Consider the following 26,730-nt stretch of genomic DNA (forward strand, 5'->3'; position numbering starts at 1 on the left):
CAATTGTTATTATCTACGATTACTTTTTCTATACGATCTGATTTTATTTGTTCTATCTTTCTATTGCTCAAATAAACTTACTTCCTTACCTGGAACCATGACGTACTGAACCCATTTGTGTGTGGCTCTCTGAATAGAGGATAAACTCCTGGGTTCAAGCCCCCAGGTATAATCCCAGTAATTGTGTGTGGCCATTTGTGTAGGGGATATGTCCCTGGGTTCAAGCCCCCAGGTAGAATCCTAGTAATTGTGTATTTATAAGAGATTAGCCCTCCAGGTCAGAGCCCCTGGGCAAGATACCAGTGTACATGGTCTGAACCCGTAACAAAATTGGCAACGAGGATGCTGGATTCCAGGTGAAAGGTTTATATGAGCCTTTAATTTGCGCCTGTGTATTCCTTGATCTTTTAGTGTGAAAGGCTGATTTGTTTCTTTTGGGACCTTCTTGTAATCTGCAGAAAGCAGGATAGAGTATAAGAGAACCTACTGAGTACAGATTATTCTGTGTGTGTATATTTAACTTTAGCATTATATGGCAACAGAAGGTGTCATTTGTTAAGAATCGAAAGGACACTAAAGTTGAATTAAAAGGAGAAACAAAGAGAAACTACCGTTTGGAGATTGCCGCCGCATGTGGGAAGAACCCATGGGATTCTAATGTCGCAGCAGACAAATTCTTTTGATGATGTAGAAAATAAGATTTCTGAGGATATCCATGCCACAATGCCCAAAAATAAGAGTAAGCAGAGCACAGCCTTAATATGGATACTGATAGAGATTACAAGTGCTTGGTCACAACGCCTTAAGATCTTGACAGATAGATTGGGACAAGAAAACTGTAATCGGTTAAAACAGGAAAATTTATTTTCTGCCCAGTTGGCAGAAGATAGACAACGCTATGAGCAACGTGAGGCTGATTTAATTGAAAAGCTAAAAATTGCTAGTACCCAGAATGAGGCTTTAAAGTCTGAAATTACCTGTTTAATAAACAGTTTCTGGATAAAGATGAAGAATTAGAAATCCTTTGGGAACACTGTGAACCCAAATCTCTCTCTAATTATGAGAATGAAAAAGAAGGTGATATAAATACCACTGCGGACAGGGGAGCAAATGATCCAGAAGAGAGGGGGAGTGAGAATGTCGCCACTGCATGCATCTGTGACAGGACGGTAAACGGAAGGCCTGCACTTAGAAGTTTCCTGGCATTTGTCGATGCAGGAAAAAAGGACATACAGCAAACAATTGTCACAAACCCTGGATTTCACATTCAGTATTTACCTCCCCCTCCCAGCAGGCCTGCAGATTAAGTTAGGGGTGGCTGACCCCATTCCTTCTACTCTCTTGGGCAAATTTTAAATACTTGCGTGAGCGCGTACGTTTGTTCGTGCAGCAGGCGTGAACAAAAGTACGCTGGATTTTATAAGATACGCGTGTAGCCGCGCGTATCTTATAAAATCCGGGGTCGGCGCGCGCAAGGGAATGCACATTTGTGCAACCTGCGCGTGCCGAGCCCAGCACGGCCTGCCTGTTCCCTCCCCCCACCTTCCCCTCCGTTCCCCTACCTAACCCACCCCCCCCGGCCCTATCTAAACCCCCCCTTAACTTTGTCGGCCGGCTAAAATTCCAGCATATCTCCCCTCATGCACTGGTATACACATGCGCTCGTTTTAAAATTATTGTCATTGCTTTTAGCAACTGCACGGCTGCTAACAGTTCCATCCTTTAAAACATTTAGGGGCGGATTTTAAAAGGGCTGCGCGCGTAAATCCTTCCGGATTTACGCGCGCCTATTTTGCATAGGCCACCGGCGCGCGTAAAGCCCCGGGACGCACGTAAGTCCCGGGGCTTTCGAAAAGGGGCGGGAGGGGGCGGGAGGGGGCATGCCGCGGCGTTACGGGGGCGGGCCCGGGAGCGTGGCGCCGGCCCGGGGGCATGGTCGAGGCTTCCGGACCAGCCCCCGGGACCGGAGGACGGAGCGGGGCTGCTGGCGACGCGCGCAAAGTTACGCCTGCTTTCAGCAGGCGTAACTTTGACTACAAAGGTAGGGGGGGGGGTTTAGATAGGGCCGGGGGGGTGGGTTAGGTAGGGGAAGGGAGGGGAAGGTGGGGGGAGGGCAAAGAAAAGTTCCCTCCGAGGCCGCTCCGAAATCGGAGCGGCCTCAGAGGGAACAGGCAGGTCGCGCTGGGTTCGGCGCGCGCAGGTTGTACAAATGTGCACCCCCTTGCGCGCGCCGACCCCGGATTTTATAAGATACGCGCCTGGTGCGCGAACAAAAGTACGCGATCGCGCAAATATTTAAAATCTGCTCCTTAATCTAACTGAAACTAGATCCAGGACATTCTCCGTAGCTGCTCCATCTATCTGGAACATTCTACACAGGAATTATAAGAGGAAGGTAGTTAACTTACTTTCATAAGAAATTAAACACTGTGCTATTTAATTTTGCCTTTTCTTAGTACAAATGACTGTTGCCCATTGATAATATAAACAGTAGTTTTTAGAGCACGTATTAGGTTTACCATCACATTGTACTTGCATAAGAAGATTAATAGAGCACCTGTTTTAAAATGTCAGAAAACTGCAGTTCATCCTTCTGATTAGAAAGTTCTTCCTTTACTTCTGAGTATGTATCATTAATGATAGCCAGGAACATGTTCTACAAAACAAAATGACATCAAAATAAAATTATTTGGGAATATTAGTAGGGGTGTCTATTTCTACTAGGGTTGTGCATTTTCTTTTAATGATTCACTGAAGCATTTATAAATAAGGATCTGCCTCTGAAAAATAAAGCCTAAAAAAGTAACATAGAGATCAAAATTCAGCAGTAAGTGGACAATTTGTCGGGCTAAAGTTAGCCCGATAAATTGTTGAGGATATTCAGCAGAGTCCTGCTGATTAGGCACTTTGCTAAATATAGATCCTAGTTAGCCAAATAAACTTATCTAGCTAATTTTAGGACTGCTCTCTGGCATGACCAGCTTTGCTGGATGTTATCCAGCTAACTTTGAATATCACAGTTAACCAGATAAGAACATAAGAACATGCCATACTGGGTCAGACCAAGGGTCCATCAATCCCAGCATCCTGTTTCCAACAGCGGCCAATCCAGGCCATAAGAACCGGGCAAGTACCCAAACTTATCCTGCTAACCTGGAATGCCTGTAATGTATCCAGCTAACTCTTATTTGACTTAACAGCTAGCTGGGTAATCCAGAAGCATTCAGAGCAGTAGGAAATTTAAAACCCAGTGTTTGTCTGCCTAAGTCTTAAACTTAGCTGGACAAACCATCTGAATGTTGACCCCATAGGAAATGACAGCAGATAAACCAAAATGGTCCATTCAATTTGGTCAATCAGGGGCGGCTCAAGGCAATCTGCTGCTTGAGGGGAAGGATGAAAGGGTGCCCCCCCTCGCATGACAATGGAGGGTGAAATGATTTGCCCAAGGTCACAAGGAATGGCAGTAGGATTTGAACCCTGGCTTCCCTTGTTTGTAGCCCACTGCTCTAACCACTCAGTTTTTGGGCCTTGTTATTTTTTTGTTCTTAGTCTTTGGCGTCCACACTAGGGGGTGCCAGAGAAATGTTTAATGGGGCGGGCCCTGGATCTAGAAATAGGACTCCTCCATTCCCTACTGCCTGCCTCCCACCCTTCTCTAGGATCTGCCCCAGGGGGGTGTGAGAGATTGGTGAATGGTGGGAGTCAATGTGTGTGACACACACTCTCTTAGAGCTGATACAAGAGTATTAGATGCCCTAGATAAACCTTATAGTCTTTCATTCCCCCTTCCCTCCCCTCCCCACATAATTAAAACTTATGTATTCTTTTTCATTTTAAAATGTATTAACTTCTCCAACCTAAAAAGGCAGATTGCATATGGAAAACAGACATTTAAAGTACAATCTTCTGAAGAAAAATATCACTTATAACATATATATTATATAGGCATACACTGCAAAACAAACAACAACACACTTTCAATAATAATTGTTTAATAGACTTAATAAACTACCTTTCTTATAGTAATCAAGGCAGTTTACTGGATCTCATATGGTATTAGGCCTATGGTAAAGTGCACCGGGTGAGATCTTGGCCCACAGAAAGCCAGGAAAAAACTGAACTTCAATTCCAGTATAGTAAGCCTTCCATATCATAATTGCCAGCACTCAACCTATGAAAAAGCCATGCTGTAAATATTACAGCAGGCACTAAACACCATACGGCTTCTAATAGGAAAACAGATTAAAGCCAGGTTGTTGTAATCCCTACATAGAACCTACATGCCAGCAGAAGCCTCAGTCACACAAGCAGAACACAAATAAACTCTCACCAAATACCGAATAAAAAGATCATAAAATATAATTTGAAACGTGCAGACAAAAACTGAACTGGAAATCACAAGAAGCCAAATTCTGTAAGCAATGCAAACACAATCAAGAAATATAAAACATTAAACATTCAAATAAAAAGAATGTCAAATCTGCTGTTAAATTCAGCCAATTAAAACCACATATAAAAATGTTTAAAATATTACCAAGCACTAATAAAATATTTCAAAACAGCAGATACATCACATCCAATAATTAAAACTAACAAGGATATGCAACTCCATCATTGCTCTCTGCTTTAACGGCAGGGGGAAAAGAGGAAAAGGGGAATTAGTTCCAGACAGCATCCAATAAGGACATTGAATTTTATGGTCTGGGAAAATAAATAAGCATAGGGGGAATTTGCTGATTTGGCAGTTGCTACCCTTAACCCATAAGCCTTATACTTGTGATGCAACTCCAACATTGCTCTCTGCTTCAATGGCAAGAGGTAATGGGGAATTGGACTCAGATAGCAACCAACAAGGGCCCTGACTTTGATGGTTTGGGAAACTAAGTATGGGAGTGACTTGTATGGTGTGGCATATTCTACCATTATGGGGGATACCTGTATGGTGCAGCTGATGCTGCCGTGAGATTGCTGGGTAGACTGGATGGACCATTCAGTTGTTTTCTGTCGTCATGTCAATGTTTCGACAAAAAACAAATCTCCCACTTTCCATACCTGGGAACTTTAGATTTCCAGTCCTCCTGAGATTGTCGTAGATTGGAGGAGGTTTCACAAACTTTAACCTCTCTCACACATACATATATACAGATACTCTTACACACGCATACACATGTGAGCAGGCACTCTCTCTCATAGACACACACATACACATATACACTCACATAAACCCTCTCATATACACACATACATAGACACCCACCCTCTCATACACACACATACAAAGATACACACACACTCATATATACACATACATACACACCCCCTCTCATATATACACACTCACACCCCCACCCTCTCATATATACACATACATGCATACCCCCCCCACCCTCTCATATATACACACACACACACACACACACCTCACCATCCTCTCATACACTAACATACACACACACCACCCCTCACCCACACACCCCTAACCCACATCCCCTCACCTACACACACCCCTCACCCACCCTCTCATATATGCACACAGGCTCTCACACCCCTCTAACACACACACAAGCAGTCACCCATCTACCCAGGCAGGCAGTCACCCACCCGCACACACACACACACACACACAGGCAGTCACTCATACACACCGATAGGGCCTAGGCATTTTTTTCAGCCGCCAATAGGATGGGGTCCGCTGTCAGCCACCACGTCCTCCTCCTCTCTTAGGTCACCAGTTGTGGGGTGGACAGCAGCAGGAGTCGCATTTATCCCGTGATCCTCTCCTGCTGCCAGGGGCCAGTCTTGTGGTAAAAGCTGTGAGACTGGCCCCGCGGCAGCAGGAGATGACGTAGGGATAAACGCGACTCCTGCTGCCTGGGGTTAAGGACGTATGTTGCCACTGAGCGAATTGGGCAGGGGTTCGGTTTATCCCTGCCCGATTCGATGTTTGACTCTGGAGGCAGGGTGAGGTGGTGACTGCGGTAGAGGTGTTTTGGAGGGCACTTTTTGCCACGTCAAAATTCTGCTGCCTGAGGCCGCTGCCTCACCCTGCCTCATGCTAGAACCGCCCTTGTGGCCAATTGAGATTTGTCCAACTTGGGTCGATGTGCATTCATATTCCCATATTTATTTATTTAATTTAATTATTTATTAACTTTTTTATACCGACATTCGTGGGAACATCATGCCGGTTTACAGAATAAACTAAAAGGAGGGAAATACAAAAAAACCAGGGGGCGGGGGAGGGGAGCAGCAAGGAAAATAGAGTGTCGAATGCAGCGAGGGGAAAAACAGGACAAAGGGAAATAATAGGAACGGTACCTGATGGAGAGCAAGGTACAGAGGAGAAGGAGCACCCAAAAAGATGATATCTGTATATAACATTGCAAACATGTACAGTCAACAAGGCAAAGAAATCAACCATTGCAGATTATGAGTTCATAATCGATAGTGCTAAGTAAAAGGTAAATACAGTATTGCATATGTAACCCAACACCTACTCCCCTTTTTCTCATGCCTTTTCCTGACTGCTCAACCCTCCTACTGCAACCCTGTGCTCACTGAAGTTTCGGTTTCAGCCATGGCTTGCTCATGCAGGTCATCTCGGCCTGTTGTACCACTGCTGTTTAGGGTTATAAAATTGCTACTCTGTTCAGGTTATCCTATGCCTTCTAGATAAGATTTGAATCACCACTCCTGCACGCCTCCCTGCAGGAGGTTTCATCATGCCTCCATGCAAGTAGGAGGCAGTCACACCACTACTGTTATGGGCTGTAACTGCCACTCCGTGCAGATGACTCCATTCCTCCCTGCAGGCAGGAGGTAGTTATACCACTACTGTTATGGGCTGTAACTGCCACTCTGTGCAGATGATTCCATTCCTCCCTGCAGGCAGGAGGTAGTTATACCACTACTGTTATGGGCTGTAACTGCCACTCCGTGCAGATGACTCCATTCCTCCCTGCAGGCAGGAGGTAGTTATACCACTACTGTTATGGGCTGTAACTGCCACTCCGTGCAGATGACTCCATTCCTCCCTGCAGGCAGGAGGTAGTTATACCACTATTGTTATGGGCTGTAACTGCCACTCTGTGCAGATGACTCCATTCCTCCCTGCAGGCAGGAGGTAGTTATACCACTACTATTGAGGGTTGTAACTGCCACTCCATGCAGGTTACCCCAGTGCTTTCTTAGAAGCACAATGTATTCTGTTTTGCGTTGAGCTGTTGTTTTGTGTAGGTTGCCCCAGTGCTTCATTACCATCCTCTTGCCACTACAGATTCTCTGTGTTTATGCCATGCTTTTTTTTTTTTTTTTTAAATCCAGTACCATTTTTCTCTCCAACACCTCCTCTGGGAGGGTATTCTAAGCATTTGCCACCCTTTCTGTGAAAAAATATTTCATGATGTTGTTCCTGATTCTACCTTCTTGGAGTTTCATACCATGACCCCTAGTTCTACAATTTTCTTCTCATGGAAAAAGGTCATCTAACTAGATAAACGACGCTTGACCAACGTGCCGCAAATGCGCAGTAGAGAGCAGCTCTACTGCGCATGTGCGGGCGAGCACGTCGGTCTTAGGCAGCGTAAAAAAAACCCAAAAACATGGCGGCAGTAGTGGCAGCGGGCGGCGGCGGCAGTACCGGCCGGCGGCGGCGGCGGCCAGTAGCGAGGGAGGGAGGCGAGAGAGGGAGGGACGGACTGAGAGGGAGGGACGGACGGAGAGAGAGAGTGGGAGGGAGTGACTGAGTGAGAGGGAGGGACTGAGTGGGAGGGACTGAGTGGGAGGGAGGGGACTGAGTGGGAGGGACTGAGTGAGGGGGAGGGAGGAGTGGGTGAGTGTGTGAGAGAGAGGTAGGGGGTGGGGAAGAGTGAGGGGAGAGTGAGAATGAGGGAGAGGTGAGAGTCAGGGATGTGAGTAAGTGGAAGGGGGAGAGGGAGAATGAGGGAGAGGTGAGAGACAGGGCCGCAGCGGCGGCGGCGAAGACGGGCGGCAGCAGTGAGGGAGGAGAGAGAGAGGGAGGGACTGACTGAGAGAGAGGGAGGGACTGAGTGAGAGGGGAGGAGAGAGAGGGAGTGGGACTGAGTGAGAGGGAGGGAGGGAGTGCGACTGAGTGAGAGGGGGGAGGGAGGGAGTGGGACTGAGTGAGAGGGAGAGGGGGGACTGAGTGAGGGGGGAGGAAGTGAGTGCAACTGAGTGAGGGGGGAGGGAGTGAGTGGGACTGAGGGAGGGAGTGGGACTGAGGGAGAGGAGGGAGGGAGTGGGACTGAGTGAGAGTGAGTGGGACTGAGTGTGAGTGAGAGGGAGGGAGAGAGGGGGGAGGGAGTGAGTGAGACTGAGTGGGAGGGAGGGACTGAGTGGGAGGGTGGGGAGGAGTGGGTGAGTGTGAGGAGAGAGAATGAGGGGGAGGTGAGAGACAGAGGGATGTAGCCCGTTTTAACGGGCTTAACGGCTTGTCATTCTATATTAGAAGGCATGTGGTCATTCTGTTTTCATGGGCTTTATTTAAATGAGATTTCCATAGTAAGGAGTATACTGATAGAATAAGCAGGTCATTTAGTGATATTGGTTAAATTAATTTTCACAAATGCACTTACCAGCAATACAAAGAATACAAAGAATACATAAGTGACAAAATAAATGGGTCCTAAGATCCTGTTGGCGTTGTCAATAGCATCATAGTCAAAGTCGCCAAGAATGATTCTAAACTGGGTGAAACTAAAAACACAAGAGATAGAAATAGAGATCACTGTTGTGTGCAATAATAGTCATGATACAGATGGACAAAATAATATTCAAAATTTTATCCTGCATAATCGCTGTAGGCTAGTTCACTATCTTATTAATCTCTAGCTATAATTCCTCATTATCATACAACCTGCTCTAACGATGCTAAATTAACATTCAAAAATATTTTAGACCTCCAAAAGGCCTGTCAAAAGCACTTTAAATACTAATCCTCCACAACTAGCATGAACTTCATGAAATGGTGCTATACAATAATCACTCCAATAAAGGATATCTCTGCTCATATATAAAAAAAAAAAATCAGGATGAAAAGGGGTTTCTTTCACTTGGTTACCATCTGACATACATCTGCATAGTGGCCTCAATATAATCATCAAAATCAGCTTGCCATCCAAATTGCTGTAGTCCTTTTTTTGAGTATATGCAATTAAAAATACTTAGCTGTCAGAGCTGCAGTATATACAGGCCAGTTGATGGATCATAACCAAGCATCCGATGAGGCCATGTTTTGAGGTCTTTCTTCTTCATAAATGTAAACCTCATAACATGCTCAGGTTTAACAGTTTTACATTTATGAACTGACCCCTGAAGAAGAAAGACCTCGAAACATGGCCAGATTGCGGCCAGCTCTAGTTTTACACCAATGAAAAATCAATAAGTAGAATTATTAATTACTGAAGCTTGTTTATTTTTTTTGGCAGTTTGCTTTTATTTGAATGTAATTTTTGGAACTTATATTCAAAGGATTTTTGCTTAGGAGCAGAATGGGAAGTCTTTTTAAAATAGGTCCTTATGTGCTCTATATATATAAAACCCATAAGGGCAAAACAGGTGTTACACTCCTGGACTGTTTGAGTTGTGGCTTACCCTCTGGAGACATACCCTGATTAATATTCTACTTTCCTGGTGTACTATGTTTGTACTATACCTGCAGTTTTTATAATAAGATAGATTTCATTATTTATCATGCATTTTTCATTATTTATCATGCAATTTTTCTAGAAATGTAAAATAATTGCTTGTTAAAAGACTCTAGTAGGACTTCAGTAAAGAGAGAATTTACTCACATGCACTTAACGAAGGTACTAAAGTTTTCCACTTGAGTTCCAAAGAGAAGATACCCCAGTTGTGCGTAGGCAAAAAACACAATGAAGAACATAATGGCAAAACCCAGGATGTCCTTTGCACAGCGGGCAAGCGTGGATGATAACTGGGTCATTGTTTTATTAAAACTAATGTACTTGAATATCTGAAGGAAGAAAGGGAGCAGTGTAAAATGTCAGGAATCATATATAGAAGAGAAACTACTTAAACACTTATAAGTAGATGTTGAAAGGTGCGGGGTCCCAGCGTGCACAGGGATGCACAGATTTTACACCGTGTGCACATCAGTACGCGCATGTTATAAAATCTGTGGGCACATGCGCGATGGATTTTAAAATCCGCGAGCGCGGGGGGGGGGGGGGGGGGGGGGGGATTTTAGTAAATTATGCGCGGTGACACAATTGAGCCATCCCCAGTTCCCTACCCCCCTACCTAAACTCTCTCCCTCTCTCCCTCTTCGCCCCACCCCTAAATCCTTTGTTTAAACTTACTTTTGTTTTGTTTTCTTACTTACTGCTCCTCTGGAGCAGAAGTAATATGTGTGCGCCAGCTGGGTGCCGGCGTGCGCTTCCCCTGGACAGTGGCTAATGGCCACTATCCAGGCCGTTCCGCCCCTCCCCACCCAGACCACACCCCCCGGCCTACCCCTTTTTCAGGGCCTGGCACTTGTACGCCTATCGGCACTTACGCGTGTGGCCGGGCCCTTTTGAAAATGGGCAGGGTGTGCGCAGGGCCCGGCCACGCGCGTAAGTGCCGATTTTTATGTGCGCGGCCGTTTTAAAATTCGGCCGTTAGTAGCTAACAGACAAAAAGCAAAGTAGGCCTGAGTATCACTTTTTCCTGTGGATAGTGTTCTAATTATCTATGTGAGACTGACAGTGTTATTTACATCATACAATGTCCGTGTGACCTAGTGTACGTAGGTCGAACCAAGAGGAAAATAAGAACAAGGCTCATTGAGCACCGCAGTTGTATAAAGAACAATAAAATAACTGCTCCTTTGGTTCAACACTGTATGACAGCAAAGCATGAATTTGTGGATCTAAAATGGTCTATCATTGAAAAAGTGTATCCCAGCATACGTGGAGGAGATATTCAACAACGTCTCAATTTACGCGAACAATATTGGATCTTCACCTTACAAACTGTAGATCCGGGGGGACTTAATGAAAAAATCAATTGGTATACTTTGACCTAGCTGCCAGGGGGTCATCTTTGTACGTGTATATGGTTAGAACTTTGGTTCCACTCAATTTTCAATTTTTCAATTCATCATGTTCTCCAGTTTTATAGTTTAGAATATACATGAGATTCATATGTGGGTTCTTTCACTCACCAAGCTCCTGTCACAAGCCTCTTTGCTGCCCGTTTGAAGTATTTGATTGACTTCTGCTATTACATCATATCCGGCGGATATATTTAAATACCCTGCATCGCCGCCATTTCAACAGCAGGTCCGAATGCGGACCGCCAATGAATTTCGTGACTGAGAACGCCGTTTTTCTTGCCGGTTGGGATTAATATCATATATCTACTTTGGAGGATTAAAACACCGACCCCTGAAGCAGGACCCATCGGGTCCGAAACGTGATCACGTCGGGACTATATTTTTATCGCTAAAGCTAAGTACAGCTATTATTCTTGGTGATTGGACTAAAAGCCTGTTTCGGCTTCTTTATTCCCTAAGGCAATATTTCTCGTGAAAATATAAAAATATTTAATAAATTAATGCGACTTCGCCGCAGTTGGGTCTGACTGATTAGCAGATCCAGACGGCAGCAGTCCAACATTCAAAAATATTTTGGCGTATATGAATTTACAAAATTGTTCTGGACACCTTGTTCTTTGCTAGTATTACTAATTATCTATGCAACATGATAAACTGAAAAAGACTAAAATTTAAGAAGAGATTTTTGAGAAAATTTACTTTTTTTCTCCAAACACTTTTCTACGTGAAAGGTAACCATATAGTCATTGTACAATTTGCCTGCATCATGACTTGTTTGTGAAGACATGCACTGCTGAGCGCTGAAGCACAAAGCTATAGACTTACTGCTCCCTAATATTGCTGTTGTGTGCACACCATTCCAAGTCCAGGGCATCTAACTCACAGGAGGCCACGTGCACAAATGCATGGCTTATTCTGCATCTAACAAGTTCTGTATAAAGTGGCCCATTTATCTATTATAAAACTGCTAGCGTGTACTGTCATATTAATTTCCCTTGTTCTATTTATCACCCCCTTGGTCAGAAAGTGATCATAGATAGGTTTTAATTATATTAGAGCCAGAAATGGTGAGTCATATTAAGTAGCTGCAGCCATCTACTAGGAAGGACTTCTTCCATGTTAGACATCAATATACCTCCAGCTTACATTTTCATAAATTGTCACGAGACACTTAATTATGAATCGGAGATTATCTTTTAATAGGCTAATTTACAGTATAGGCTTTCCAGTGTTCCAAGCTTCCTCCTGCTGTATTCAGGCTTTGTTCTTCATTGTCCCAAATTTAAAAGGTCAGTGTACATCATTTAAATTTTGGCAAGCAGAGAAGCACCACTGTGCTCCCTAGCCAACAACCTTAATAAGGAGTTTTGTTCTTCACTTCAAAAAGTTCCATCTTACTGATTTGGCTCAGTATGTTGCCAATATTTCATTTCTGATTTTTTCTTTTAGTGCTTTCCAGCACATGTAAAGAGTACTTGGGGGTTGTGCCAGGACACAGGATATAATCAGCTAAACTTCACCAACTGGGTTCAAATTTGGAGGGAAAGGTGCACCATGGTCCTACATATTATATGGTATTGAAAATGACTGTAACCTGATGATGAAAAGTGCTAGAAAATCAATGCATATGCACGGTTTAAACTTCATCTTTTGTTTTTACATAGAAACCGAAAATCATGGCAGATCACAAGGTCCATGTAATTGGCCAGTTCCTCAGGCAATACTGCAGAGCTTAACTGATCTCAGACTTTACCATCACATCTTCACACCTAGGGTTCCTCTGTGATTACTGTATGCATCCTTGAATTAATTATTTTGATCTAGCAGTTTACTCCTGTTGCTTTGGCTTCCAGCTCAATTGGAACTGGGCTTTGGCATCTTAAGCCTTCATTTGCAGCTGACTAGAGTGTTTCCACCATTTTAACCCTCTCTTCCTACCTGTGCAGCCGAACCATTACAGCAATAATCCTTGGGTATGAGTCACAGACTATGGCTCCCTCCAGAATCTAGTACACATGCATCCTGAATGTGGCCAGTACATGCCATTGTTGTGTAATGATTGTAATTCATCCTCAGAGGTTATGAATGTTGTTTTCACAGCATCTCCAGCCCTGGCTGACCCAGCAGTACAAACTGGGCTTGGAATTGAACTCAGGTTTTCTACAGGACAGTGAATAGCACTGTTTCTGAGCCACTGGGTTGTCCCTATCCATGCCTTATTAAAAGGTGGCCACCGAATACAGTGGCACCCAAGCAGTAGATGAGTACACAATGATGCATTTTGACCTTTACAAGGTCTTTAATATTTTTCATTTTGCTTCCACACCTACTTACTGTATGTTAAGGCTCCGCAGATGCTGCATAGAGAGCCGGTTACAACCTCCTTCAGAGATGTTTCCAGCACTGCTTTCTACCCATCTAATTTGTATTGCTTTTTTTTTTTTCCGGCATACCGAGACACTGACAAGTGCTAGTGAGCAGCATTTAAAATTACACGAGACACTGGTGCAGTGCCAAGCCGGTGTGGAAGAGACTGATGTTTTCTCTTCTCTTGGAGATGTTCTTTTATCTGCAACATCTAAAAAATTCTCGAAAAATTATATGGAGAGCAATGCCAGATTATCAGCAACAAGTTTGTGTGAGCTATGACTAAACACAGTGACGCAAACAAATGGACTTTACACACTCCGTCAATGAGTGCAATCAGTATCTCATAGAATATGAGGTCCACAACACACTTTGCTTCATAATATGTCATGTTTTGATATTATTTAAGTCACCACGGAGATGCAGGAAAATAAAGTCAGTCCCAGAAATTTCAAAATAATTTTGAATATGCAAATATTTTTATTCATCAAATCGGCAACTCCATTGCTCAAAAGACACAGAATTTTTTCAACACAGGGTCTCCCGACACGGACCCGTGTTTCGCCAAACGCGGCTGCGTCGGGGGGAACAGTATATTCTTTGTGGCATTCAAACTAAAATTAAAACAAAAACAGTAAATTAATACTTAAAGATAGGGGCTGAAGTGTTTCCTGCTGGGCGTGTTCAATTTTGATTGGCTGTGAGTTGCCATGGCAACCTATTCGGATTGGTTGTATTTTGGCGCCAAATTTGACACTTTAAATATCGAGTAATGCCGGCGTTCTTGGCTCTCCTTGCCAGAACTGCCGCCAAAGACGCTGAAATTTAAAGGTACGGGGTTCCTCATTTATATTGTTGTATATACGATTAGAACTACCGATAAGAATTAGACTTTAGATACGCGATAAGTTCTATTTTAAATTTGATGTATTTCGATTAGTTTTTTGGAACTATTTTATTTATTTATTTATTTATTTTTAATTTTTATATACCGAAGTTCTTGTAGGGACTACAAATCACTCCGGTTTACATAAAACAATGAACTGCCCAACAGAGAGCGGAGCTTTACATAGAACAGTAGAACATATGGAACAATATAACTAGATGACAAATTAACATAGTGATAAATAAATATTATATTGAAGAAAGATGTCTTGAAATCCGAATAACTTTCTAAATATATACATGATCTGATTTTTTATACACGCCCTGTATTTTGTTGTTCTTCTTAGGTTAAGAGTTCACAATATTGAAGTATAAAAATATTGAAATATAAAAAAGTTCATACCTATATGGTATATTGTATTTAATTGTTCTGATAATACAGGATCTGCTATTGTAATCAGCCCCTATCTTTAAGTATTAATTTACTGTTTTTGTTTTAATTTTAGTTTGAATGCCACAAAGAATATACTGTTCCCCCCCGTCACAGCCGCGTTTGGCGAAACATGGGTCCGTGTCGGGGGACCCTGTGTTGAAAAAATTCTGTGTCTTTTGAGCAATGGAGTTGCCGATTTGATGAATAAAAATATTTGCATATTCAAAATTATTTTGAAATTTCTGGGACTGACTTTATTTTCCTGCATCTCCGTGGTGACTTAAATATTGATTGTGGAGAGCGGTACTTGCTCCTTTGGATGTTTATGTTTTAATATTATAACATATTTAAGTTTTTGAAAACACTCTATTTTTTCACCTAGGTGGATTCATTTGCTGAGATAATATTAGAAGCAACAATGGGTTTGGTACCTTGATCCAGGCAAAGAATAAGTTGACTGCATTCATATTGTTGTACTGCGTCTGCCAAAAAGCCAGGAACTCAAAGTCAGCATACGTGTTGGGTTGCTTCAGTAATTTGCCCATAAGTCTGTTCACTTCAATAGTGCGAAAAATATGGAATGCGATGGCTACAAGAGAAAGCTGAAAAAATACTCCTATGTTACAATTAGTATAAGCTAGGGAATCATTGGTTTTATTGTTGAAGTCAATCCAGTGATCAACATAAGGCTAAAAACGTGGAGGCTCTGTACCATACATTACAGCTTATGTCTACAGTATTATTGCAGCACAGCAAAATAGAGCCTGTCTCAAATGTCCTGCTACAAGTACTGTAACATTATTTACTGTAATATTATGACATTGCTATTTTAATCACAGTGGAATTCTCAACATGCATTTGTGTGTGTTTGTTGTACTTTGAGTTTTGGGAGTCAGTTGTGTAGAATTTTTAGTAGTTGAAAATGCAATCATTTTTACTTTTCTCAGACTTGAGGCTATATTTGTGTAGATAAAATAAATATTGCACACAAATAATTACCAGTATGACCACCACATCTAGGATATTCCAGATACTGGTAAAATATTTAAGCCTGTGTATCCTCAGCTCTAGAATTTCTTCCACAATGTAATAGAAGATGAAAACACAAAAGATGACTTCACAGGCAATGATAAAATAGTCCCATCCATTGACATAACGAATGAGTTTCACTGTACGGATCTGCCAGGAAGGAATTGCTCCACCAGTTGCTGGAAATTCTACTACCAACCTTAGAAAATCAAAAGAAAGACATGATTAGACCTTAGCTCTTTAACTCCAATCTCATAAGTAAATGATTAAGGGTATACTACAAGATGTATCACCAGAGTCTAAATTAGTGAATTAAAACTCTTTCAAACCATTGTCTGCACGAGGTCTAGTAATTGTTAGCTAACTGAACTGAAGCATCAACTCTAATCATCAAAAGCCACAGCCTGTTGCCTCTGGTGTTCATTGTTATTAGGAATTTTAGTCTTCTCTGCATATTTGCAGAGTGTTGAAAAGATCAGATTACATAAGAGATACTGTTATAGCAATTCCATAATGACCATGAAAGTTTTGAAATCAACATTAGTAAATCTGGACACAAGAATGATCTTCTCAACTAGGATTCAGAGTTAAAGCAGTTCTCTTATTACATTTTTTCTCCAGGGGGTAGGCTCCATCGATTCAATTGCAAAAGTAAGAAAATGTGATGAAAGAGACCAGGGGAGGCTTTTGTTATACCTATCACACAGGTCGATACAGTAAAGTGTGCTCCGTCGGAGCGCACTGTCAGCCTGCTCTGGACGCGTGTTTTCCCTTACCCCTTATTCAGTAAGGGGAGGAAAACACGCGGCCCACCCGCGGCACCTAATAGCGCCCTCAACATACAAATGCATGTTGATGGCCCTATTAGGTATGCACGCGCGATTCAATAAGTAAAATGTGCAGCCAGGCCGCACATTTTACTCTTAGAAATTAGCGCCGACCCAAAGGTCGGCGCTAATTTCTTCCGGCGCCAGGAAAGTGCACAGAAAAGCAGTAAAAACTGCTTTTCTGTGCACCCTCCGACTTAATATCATAGCGATATTAAGTCGGAGGTCCCCAAAGGTAAAAAAAGTAAAAAAAAAAAAAAAAAAAAATTGAATTCGGCCCGCGGCTGTCGGGCCGAAAACCGGACGCTCAATTTTGCCGGCGTCCGGTTTCCGAGCCCGTGGCTGTCAGCGGGCTCGAGAACCGACGCCGGCAAAATTGAGCGTCGGCTGTCAAACCCGCTGACAGCCGCCGCTCCTGACAAAAAGGAGGCGCTAGGGACGCCCTAGTGTCCCTAGCGCCTCCTTTTCCCCGTTTTTCCCGCGTCACCTCATTTAAATACTGAATCGCCCGCACCGGCAAAGGGCCGGTGCGCGCGCCGGGAGAGCGGGCGTTCGTCCGCTCTCCCGCGGTCTTACAGTATCGACCTGACAGTGATATGTAAAAGAAATGTACTGACATTAAGAGGCCTATTTACTAAGCATTTTCTCCATAGATACAAAACAGAACATGTAGTAACATAGTAATGATGGCAGAGAAAGACCAAATTGTTAATGGAGTTTGCCCAACAATTTGCTTATGGTAGTAACTGCTGTTCTGTGCAGTTATTCCCATGCATTCTGTTAAAGGTAGTATCTGTCATTCCATGTAGGTTTCTCCCATGCATTTTGTTAAGGGCAGTAACTGCTGTTCTGTGTAGGTTACTTCCAGCGGAAATGCTACACCATCCCTTTCTTTAGGAATCCGCAATGTTTTGTCCCATGCCCTTTTGAATTCATTAACTGTTCTCGTCTTAACTACCCTCTCTGGGAGGGCATTCCAGGCATCCACCACTTTCTCCGTGAAGAAACATTTCCTGCCTTTGGTTCTGAGTCATCCCCCCTGGAGTTTCATTTTGTGACCCTTAGTCCTAAAGTTTCCTTCCAACAGAAAAGGTTTGAAGTTTGTGCATCATTAAAACCTTTCAGGTACTGAAAGTCTGCATCATATCTCCCCTGCAACTCCTCTCTTCCAGGGTCTATATATTCAGATCCTTCAGCCTCTCCTCATAAGTCCTCCAATGAAGACCCTACATCATTTTGATCATCTTCCTCTGGACCACCTGCATCCTGTCTCTATCCTTTTGAGATATGGTCTCAAGAACTGAACACAGTATTCCAGGTGAGGCCTTACCAAGGACCTGTACAAGGGCATCATCACCTCCTTTTTCTTACTGGTTATTCTTCTCTCTATGCAGCCCAACATTCTTCTGGCTTTAGCTATCACCTTGTCACATTGCTTTGCTGCCTTCAGATCGCCAAACACTATCACCCTAAGGACCCTCTCTTGGACCGTATACATCAATCTTTCACCACCCATCACATTCAGCTTTTTTGGATTACACATCCCAGATGCACAACTCTGCACTTTTTGGCATTGAATCCCAGCTGCCAAATATTCATCACTCTTCAAGCTTTCTTAAATCACTTTTCATTCTCTCTACTCCTTCAGGCGTGTCCACTCTGTTGAAGATCTTAGTATCATCCACATATAGACAAATTTTACTTTCTATCCCTTCTGCAATATCGCTCACAAAGATATTGAACAGAATTGTTCTCAATACTGATCCCTGTGGCACTCCACTTACAGTAACATGGTTCTCTCTTTAGACTATGTGTTACGCTCTCCTCCAGAGGGGAGGAGTTAGCAATCTGTTCTGCTTTTCTCCTGAAAGGGGGAGGAGTAGATCTGTCATGATCTGCTCCTCCAGAGGGGAGGAGTTAGCTATCTGTAGATCTGTTAGCAAACTGCTGTTAGATGTTCCTGTAAGGAAAGGAGGTTGCAATCTGTGATGGATCAACTCGTGGTACACGTGGGCACCAACGACATAGGAAAATGTGGGAGGGAGGTTCTGGAAGCCAAATTTAGGCTCTTAGGTAGAAAGATTAAATCCAGAACCTCCAGGGTAGCATTCTCTGAAATGCTCCCTGTTCCACGCGCAGGTCACCAGAGGCAGGCAGAGCTCCGGAGTCTCAATGCGTGGATGAGACGATGGTGCAAGGAAGAGGGATTCAGTTTTGTTAGGAACTGGGGAACCTTTTGGGGAAGGGGGAGTCTCTTCCGAAGGGATGGGCTCCACCTTAACCAGGATGGAACCAGACTGCTGGCGCTAACCCTTAAAAAGGAGATAGAGCAGCTTTTAAACTAGAACAAAGGGGAAAGCCGACAGTCGCTCAGCAGCGCATGGTTCGGAGAGATGTATCTTTAAAGGATACTAATGATGCACTAGAATTAGGGCATCCCGACAGTGAGGTTCCAATAATTAGAAAAGTAGTCCAAATGCCTGTAACTAAAAACTCACCTGAGCTAAAAAATTCTAACTTATCCCTATCAATTAAAAAGCAGAATAAAAATACAATCAAAAAACAAACTTTGAAATGTTTGTATGCTAATGCCAGAAGTCTAAGAAGTAAGATGGGAGAATTAGAATGTATAGCAGTAAATGATGACATAGACTTAATTGGCATCTCAGAGACATGGTGGAAAGAGGATAACCAATGGGACAGTGCTATACCGGGGTACAAATTATATCGCAATGACAGAGAGGAGCAGTCGGGAGGAGGTGTGGCGCTTTATGTCCGGGATGGCATAGAGTCCAACAGGATAAACATCCTGCATGAGACTAAATACAAAATTGAATCTTTATGGGTAGAAATCCCTTGTGTATCAGGGAAGACTACAGTGATAGGGGTATACTACCGTCCACCTGGTCAAGATGGTGAGATGGACAGTGAAATGCTAAGAGAAATTAGGGAAGCCAACCAAATTGGTAGTGCAGTAATAATGGGAGACTTCAATTACCCCAATATAGACTGGGTAAATGTATCATCGGGTCACGCTAGAGAGATAACGTTCCTGGATGGAATAAATGATAGCTTTATGGAGCAAATGGTTCAGGAACCGACGAGAGAGGGAGCAATTTAGATCTAATTCTCAGTGGAGCACAGGACTTGGTGAGAGAGGTAACGGTGGTGGGGCCGCTTGGCAATAGTGATCATAATATGATCAGATTTGATTTAATGACTGGAAAAGGAACAGTGTGCAAATCCAAAGCTCTCGTGCTAAACTTTCAAAAGGGAAACTTTGATAAAATGAGAAAAATTGTTAGAAAAAAACTGAAAGGAGCAGCTACAAAAGTAAAAAATGTCCAAGAGGCGTGGTCATTGTTTAAAAAATACCATTCTAGAAGCACAGTCCAGATGTATTCCACACATTAAGAAAGGTGGAAAGAAGGCAAAACGATTACCGGCATGGTTAAAAGGGGAGGTGAAAGAAGCTATTTTAGCCAAAAGATCTTCATTCAAAAATTGGAAGAAGGATCCAACAGAAGAAAATAGGATAAAGCATAAACATTGGCAAGTTAAATGTAAGACATTGATAAGACAGGCTAAGAGAGAATTTGAAAAGAAGTTGGCTGTAGAGGCAAAAACTCACAGTAAAAACTTTTTTAAATATATCCGAAGCAGAAAGCCTGTGAGGGAGTCAGTTGGACCTTTAGATGATCGAGGGGTTAAAGGGGCACTTAGAGAAGATAAGGCCATCGCGGAAAGATTAAATGATTTCTTTGCTTCGGTGTTTACTGAAGAGGATGTTGGGGAGGTACTCGTAATGGAGAAGGTTTTCATGGGTAATGATTCAGATGGACTGAATCAAATCACGGTGAACCTAGAAGATGTGGTAGGCCTGATTGACAAACTGAAGAGTAGTAAATCACCTGGACCGGATGGTATACACCCCAGAGTTCTGAAGGAACTAAAAAATGAAATTTCAGACCTATTAGTAAAAATTTGTAACTTATCATTAAAATCATCCATTGTACCTGAAGACTGGAGGATAGCAAATGTAACCCCAATATTTAAAAAGGGCTCCAGGGGCGATCCGGGAAACTACAGACCGGTTAGCCTGACTTCAGTGCCAGGAAAAATAGTGGAAAGTGTTCTAAACATCAAAATCACAGAACATATAGAAAGACATGGTTTAATGGAACAAAGTCAGCATGGCTTTACCCAGGGCAAGTCTTGCCTCACAAATCTGCTTCACTTTTTTGAAGGAGTTAATAAACATGTGGATAAAGGTGAACCGGTAGATATAGTATACTTGGATTTTCAGAAGGCGTTTGACAAAGTTCCTCATGAGAGGCTTCTAGGAAAAGTAAAAAGTCATGGGATAGGTGGCGATGTCCTTTCGTGGATTGCAAACTGGCTAAAAGACAGGAAACAGAGAGTAGGATTAAATGGGCAATTTTCTCAGTGGAAGGGAGTGGACAGTGGAGTGCCTCAGGGATCTGTATTGGGACCCTTACTGTTCAATATATTTATAAATGATCTGGAAAGAAATACGACGAGTGAGATAATCAAATTTGCAGATGACACAAAATTGTGCAGAGTAGTTAAATCACAAGCAGATTGTGATAAATTGCAGGAAGACCTTGTGAGACTGGAAAATTGGGCATCCAAATGGCAGATGAAATTTAATGTGGAAAAGTGCAAGGTGATGCATATAGGGAAAAATAACCCATGCTATAATTACACGATGTTGGGTTCCATATTAGGTGCTACAACCCAAGAAAGAGATCTAGGTGTCATAGTGGATAACACATTGAAATCGTCGGTTCAGTGTGCTGCGGCAGTCAAAAAAGCAAACAGAATGTTGGGAATTATTAGAAAAGGAATGATGAATAAAACGGAAAATGTCATAATGCCTCTGTATCGCTCCATGGTGAGACCGCACCTTGAATACTGTGTACAATTCTGGTCGCCGCATCTCAAAAAAGATATAATTGCGATGGAGAAGGTACAGAGAAGGGCTACCAAAATGATAAGGGGAATGGAACAACTCCCCTATGAGGAAAGACTAAAGAGATTAGGACTTTTCAGCTTGGAGAAGAGACGACTGAGGGGGGATATGATAGAGGTGTTTAAAATCATGAGAGGTCTAGAACGGGTAGATGTGAATCGGTTATTTACTCTTTCAGATAGTAGAAGGACTAGGGGACACTCCATGAAGTTAGCATGGGGCACATTTAAAACTAATCGGAGAAAGTTCTTTTTTACTCAACGCACAATTAAACTCTGGAATTTGTTGCCAGAGAATGTGGTTCGTGCAGGTAGTATAGCTGTGTTTAAAAAAGGATTGGATAAGTTCTTGGAGGAGAAGTCCATTACCTGCTATTAGGTTCACTTAGAGAATAGCCACTGCCATTAGCAATGGTTACATGGAATAGACTTAGTTTTTGGGTACTTGCCAGGTTCTTATGGCCTGGATTGGCCACTGTTGGAAACAGGATGCTGGGCTTGATGGACCCTTGGTCTGACCCAGTATGGCATTTTCTTATGTTCTTATGTTCTCTCAGGGAAGAGGAGTTGGCAATCTGTTCAATGATACTCTTCTGAGGAGAGGAGCTAACAATAGGTATATTGTACTTCGCTACTGAGATAGCAATCTATCTGCCTCCGCTATGGAGTAGCAATCTGCATATATATAGGCTGCTGGCAAGTCCCAAAGAAAGAGGAGTTAGCTACCTATACAATACTTCCATGAGTGGTGTTAGTGGTCAGTAGTGGTTGGCTCCCACAGAGTGATAGTAGTGAAAGGAATGACCACTTGGAGGAAATGGTGAATCCCTGGACCGATGGCAGATGACAGCGCCCCCAGGAGGAGATCCTGAGAGGAACCACCGGCTAGGCTAGAATATGAAATAACATAAATAGTTCTTTATTAGACTGGAAGCTGGACCACCAGTGGTGGCAGTAGTGAGTCGATGTGTTTGGCAAGGCTGAAGTCCTTCTGATACTGGAGTATAATCTCTGGGTAACTGAGCTGTAGAGAGAGACTAGAAGTAGTGAGTAGACAGGGTATACTGGATACAAGATGGTACACTCACAATAGTAGATGTCTGCAATGGTCTCTATGCCACAGAGAGTCTTCAGTACATTCAGGAACAGGAGCCGTAGGCGAGCACTGGTTCCCACAAACAGTCTGTAATAAGAACTCACAATAGCCTTATATGAAATGGCTTCTAGAGTAGAAGAGAGTCTATAAAAGATTCTAGGAACATGGGCCCTCGTGGAGCGAGTACCGGTTCCTATCTGTAATCTTGCCAATGTAATTCATGATCTCCATACCTTTGATAATGTCTTGGATGGAAGGGAGTCTTCAGAGCTATAGGAATGTAGGCCCTCGTGGAGCGAGTACCGATTCCTATGTACAATAGAACTCACTGTGTTCATGTTCGTGATCGCTTCCAGGCAATGAGGAGTCTTCTGAGTATTCAGGGACGTAGGCCCTCGAGGAGTGAGTACCGGATCCCATCTTGGCAATCTAAAATCAAGAAGAGAGAGCTGAGCCCCCGTGGAGCGGGTTCCCCTCGCTGACTTGGATCGTTGTTGCAAGTATCGTGGACTGCCGAAGCAAGTCCTATTGGAGTTCCTTTTAAAGTGAAAATGGATGATGTCACTATGGGGGGACACCCCCGAGGTTCGTGCCCTTGCTGATACAAAGTCTGGAGTGCGCGTGTGCGCACTTACGTCATCAGGAACATGGCGGATCTGTAGAGTCAAGCCTCCCCGGGGACACCGGGACCAAGAGGCAGGGAGAAGCCGCGGCTGCATCTGTTCGTCAGAGCCAAAGGGAGTCGCTCCTAAGGTAGAGAGGGTGGAGCGAGGGCGAGAAGAGGCACGAACGCAACAGTATGTTCCATTTACCAGACCCTAAGACTAATAATCCTAAAAGTAGAAAATATATTGCATTTCAAAATGCATAAGGTTGGTATGTGATATTTGTTTTGTGGGGTTGGTCTTTAGAAAGTTCTTCCAATCATTTCTATATATGGGATTTGAAGAGAATTATGCTAGTGTTGCTTTGTAAAGAGATTGGTTTGTTGAGCAAAGGTTGCACACATCATCGGATTGTTAGAGCCTTATTGGTCGGTATGTATAGGTTGTATACATCATTGTATTTTGGGATTTTGATTGGTTGAAGTGCCTACATACAGCCCCTGAGGCAGCCCTAATGTGGGGGTGAAACTCGGCCTGAGTCGGGCTCACCTTAAAAAGAATACGTCTCCATAAATAAAAGTTTCTAATCAGACATTCCTTGGCTTCTAATCCACTTTGTTGCCCTCACGGCTTTTTGAGATAGTCTGCCCTCCTGCTTTGTTGGTCCTTTAAAAAGTTCAGGTTAAGATGTTTCATGGTGTCGGCATTTACATTTGGTGAAGAATCTGTTTCTTTATATTTGCTGGCATTTGGTAAGGATTCAGTGTCCACCTTATCTCTTGTGACGGTAAGCGAGAGTACGCTCTGTATTTTTTTATAGATTTTTTGTAGTAGTCGTGTATGAGTTTATTTTTATTTTTTTATTTTATAGGTGCGATTTGGGGTTGTGTCAATTTTGAGAAATTATCAGGAGAATTTTGGATTCATAATTGAACATTCAAATTATCGTGAGATTTGGCATGATAATATATTGCTGGTATTACAGAGGTAACCTTGTGATAGTGAGCTATGATAAGTTGCGCTTATTGGATTGTGTGGTAATGATATTTTGTATGTCTTTCTTATAGTTGATTTTTCTGCCTGATGAAGTCCAGTAAGGCGAAACAAGGGTCCCTTGTTGGAGTTCTTCTAGTGTAAACATATCTTCAGTGGAGTGTCGTTAATATGCTTGTAGCTTAATAAGCAGTGGATACATCGCATAGAATAACTACAAGTGTGGGAGCACGCATGGCATGGAATGTTGAAATAATGAAGCGGTTATTTCGAATCAAGAATTGTGGAGAGCCCAAGTGAAAGCTCCTTTGTGATACAACAAAGTGATTACACTGAATTGAATACTGTCGAGAATGTTATATTAACTGAGTGAATCATGGATGTTTAGTTTAGATGTATAAGTGTGGCATTTTTTATGGATGTGTGTGTTTGTGTGGTGTATGTGTGTGGGTGAGTGTTTTTGAATGATATGAGTTGTTTAATATGGGATTTTATGAAATAAGGGTTGTTATAATGGAGTGTTGTATATTTCATCACATTTTGCATATTGTATGATATATGTATAGTTTATGTATTGTGATGATATTGAATATTATATATGTGTTGTGAGCACCTTTATGTAATTATTGTAATAAATATGTTTTTGTAGTATTTTTGTGCTTTTTGTATATTGTTTTGGTTTTGTTGTATAGACTCTCTCATCTAATACATATATTTCAAAATGTATGTCAGATATTTCATGTGTATACCAGCTTCCGTTTATGAAGTCCTTGAGAACTCCAAGTCCATACTTAGTGATGTCAGTTTTGTGTTGGTCTGATAGTGGTTTTACTGTTATGGTTCCACTTTAGGTTTCATTTGTATCTAGATATTCATTTTATGTAATGCTTCCTGCTCCTGTTTTATGATGCTACTACTGTTTGCATAAGCACAATTAGTACTTGAATAATTTGTATAAGAATTTAATCCTACAGTTTATTCATGACATTGACTCAATTGGGAATCTCGAGCATGGTTCTGCAATTGTAGATTCTCCTGGAGGCCACGTGAAAGGGCATGTTGACTTTTCATAGGGAATGTACAGGAAATCATTGTTCCTTTATTCTTTCTTCCACTATGTCATGCCAAAAGCTTATCAAATTTGTATTCAGTTTTATGCATTTTTAAGTTGTTCAAATATTACACTAACATTACTATACAATGAGACATTAGCACTGCCTAATTGAGTAGTCTCCTTTTACAGTACCTTAAAACACAGAAGAGGTTAATGTTTGCATTATACACTGAGAAGTCAATAAAGACTGCCCGAGTTCCTCTGTCCAACCACAGGTTTTCTTTCAAGATCTGAAGGGCTCCGGCACTCTGCTGCTTGGTTACGTCAAGGTCTGTGTAATAACCTCCTCCACTATAACATGTTAGTTTGCCCCAGTGAAAAGATCCTCCAAGTTCATCCTCTGAGTTGTACCTCCAGCTATAAGGATATAATAAAGCAAGAGAATAGAAAAATGTGGTTAGGATGTAACTTTATGTCACAATGTTGCACTTCTTTGCAGGTGCACTTGTGATTCCTTACCTTGCTGATAATACTTTTGAACTCTCCCTTTTCTCAAAAGCAACACTGGGGCAGAGTCCACCTCTTCTTTCTACTGTATTAGCACTCCCATAGACATCCACGGTGATCACCCTCATTAATGCCTTCTAAGAGAAGATGCTCTGCACATCTCATACTCCCACTATTCTGATAAGGGATGCCCATCAGTACTCGGAGAGGCAATCATTTTGTCAAGAGCAGTCTTGTCAGAACAACAAAGATATTTTAATAAAAGAAAAAAACACATACACCTTTCTAGTCCTTGGACTCTGGCAATGATGGTCCTTCACAGTAGCTAACATTTGCCTGTTCCTTTCAGCTTAGAGCCTAGATTTAGAGTCTCTGAAGGCCTTGAATTCAGAGTTTTTATAGTCTCTGTGGGACTCCAGGAATGCTTCTTTCTCCACACGGCTATTAACCATACTCCAATTTCCCTTTATATTGCTTTTTGCTTGCAATTTTTAGCATTGGCTCAAGAAAGTGTTCAAATCCTAGTTACAGCAGCCAGATACTAACTAATGTAAAGCTTTTTATTTTTTTAAAGATTGATATTTATATTTACTTTTCTCTGCCTTGAGTTAGTAACAAGGATAGGACAGCTTTTAACAGAGTTTCATTGGAAAGATAAAACATCAATGTTAAAAATGTACTCATTCACAACAAATTAATATAGCTGTCTTTGTATCTTGTGATATATGCCATTTGCCAAACTTTTCTTGGAAGTGGCATAATTTTCAAGGGCACACAAAATCTCCAAGGTATGGGTCCTTGCTATGGGGGGTGAAGGCAAACCTTCTTGGCCCAGGCGGTAATGATGTTCCCTGTGTGTGTA

At 42.3% G+C, this 26,730-nt stretch overlaps 1 protein-coding gene across 1 annotated transcript in view; it reads right to left on the bottom strand.

Moving 5' to 3' along the window:
• Positions 1-26,730, bottom strand: part of PKD2L1 (polycystin 2 like 1, transient receptor potential cation channel) — an 80,797-nt gene that overhangs the window by 21,922 nt on the left and 32,145 nt on the right. Inside the window, exons 5-10 of the mRNA XM_029609683.1 lie at positions 25,554-25,778; positions 15,765-15,993; positions 15,197-15,367; positions 9,816-9,997; positions 8,598-8,718; positions 2,558-2,656 (exon numbers count right to left, since the gene is read on the bottom strand). Of these exons, the coding sequence (XP_029465543.1) occupies positions 2,558-2,656; positions 8,598-8,718; positions 9,816-9,997; positions 15,197-15,367; positions 15,765-15,993; positions 25,554-25,778 (1,027 nt within the window). The remainder of the gene's footprint in view (positions 1-2,557; positions 2,657-8,597; positions 8,719-9,815; positions 9,998-15,196; positions 15,368-15,764; positions 15,994-25,553; positions 25,779-26,730) is intronic.

This window comes from Rhinatrema bivittatum, chromosome 7 (genome assembly GCF_901001135.1).
Source record: "Rhinatrema bivittatum chromosome 7, aRhiBiv1.1, whole genome shotgun sequence".
Classification (NCBI taxonomy): domain Eukaryota; kingdom Metazoa; phylum Chordata; class Amphibia; order Gymnophiona; family Rhinatrematidae; genus Rhinatrema; species Rhinatrema bivittatum.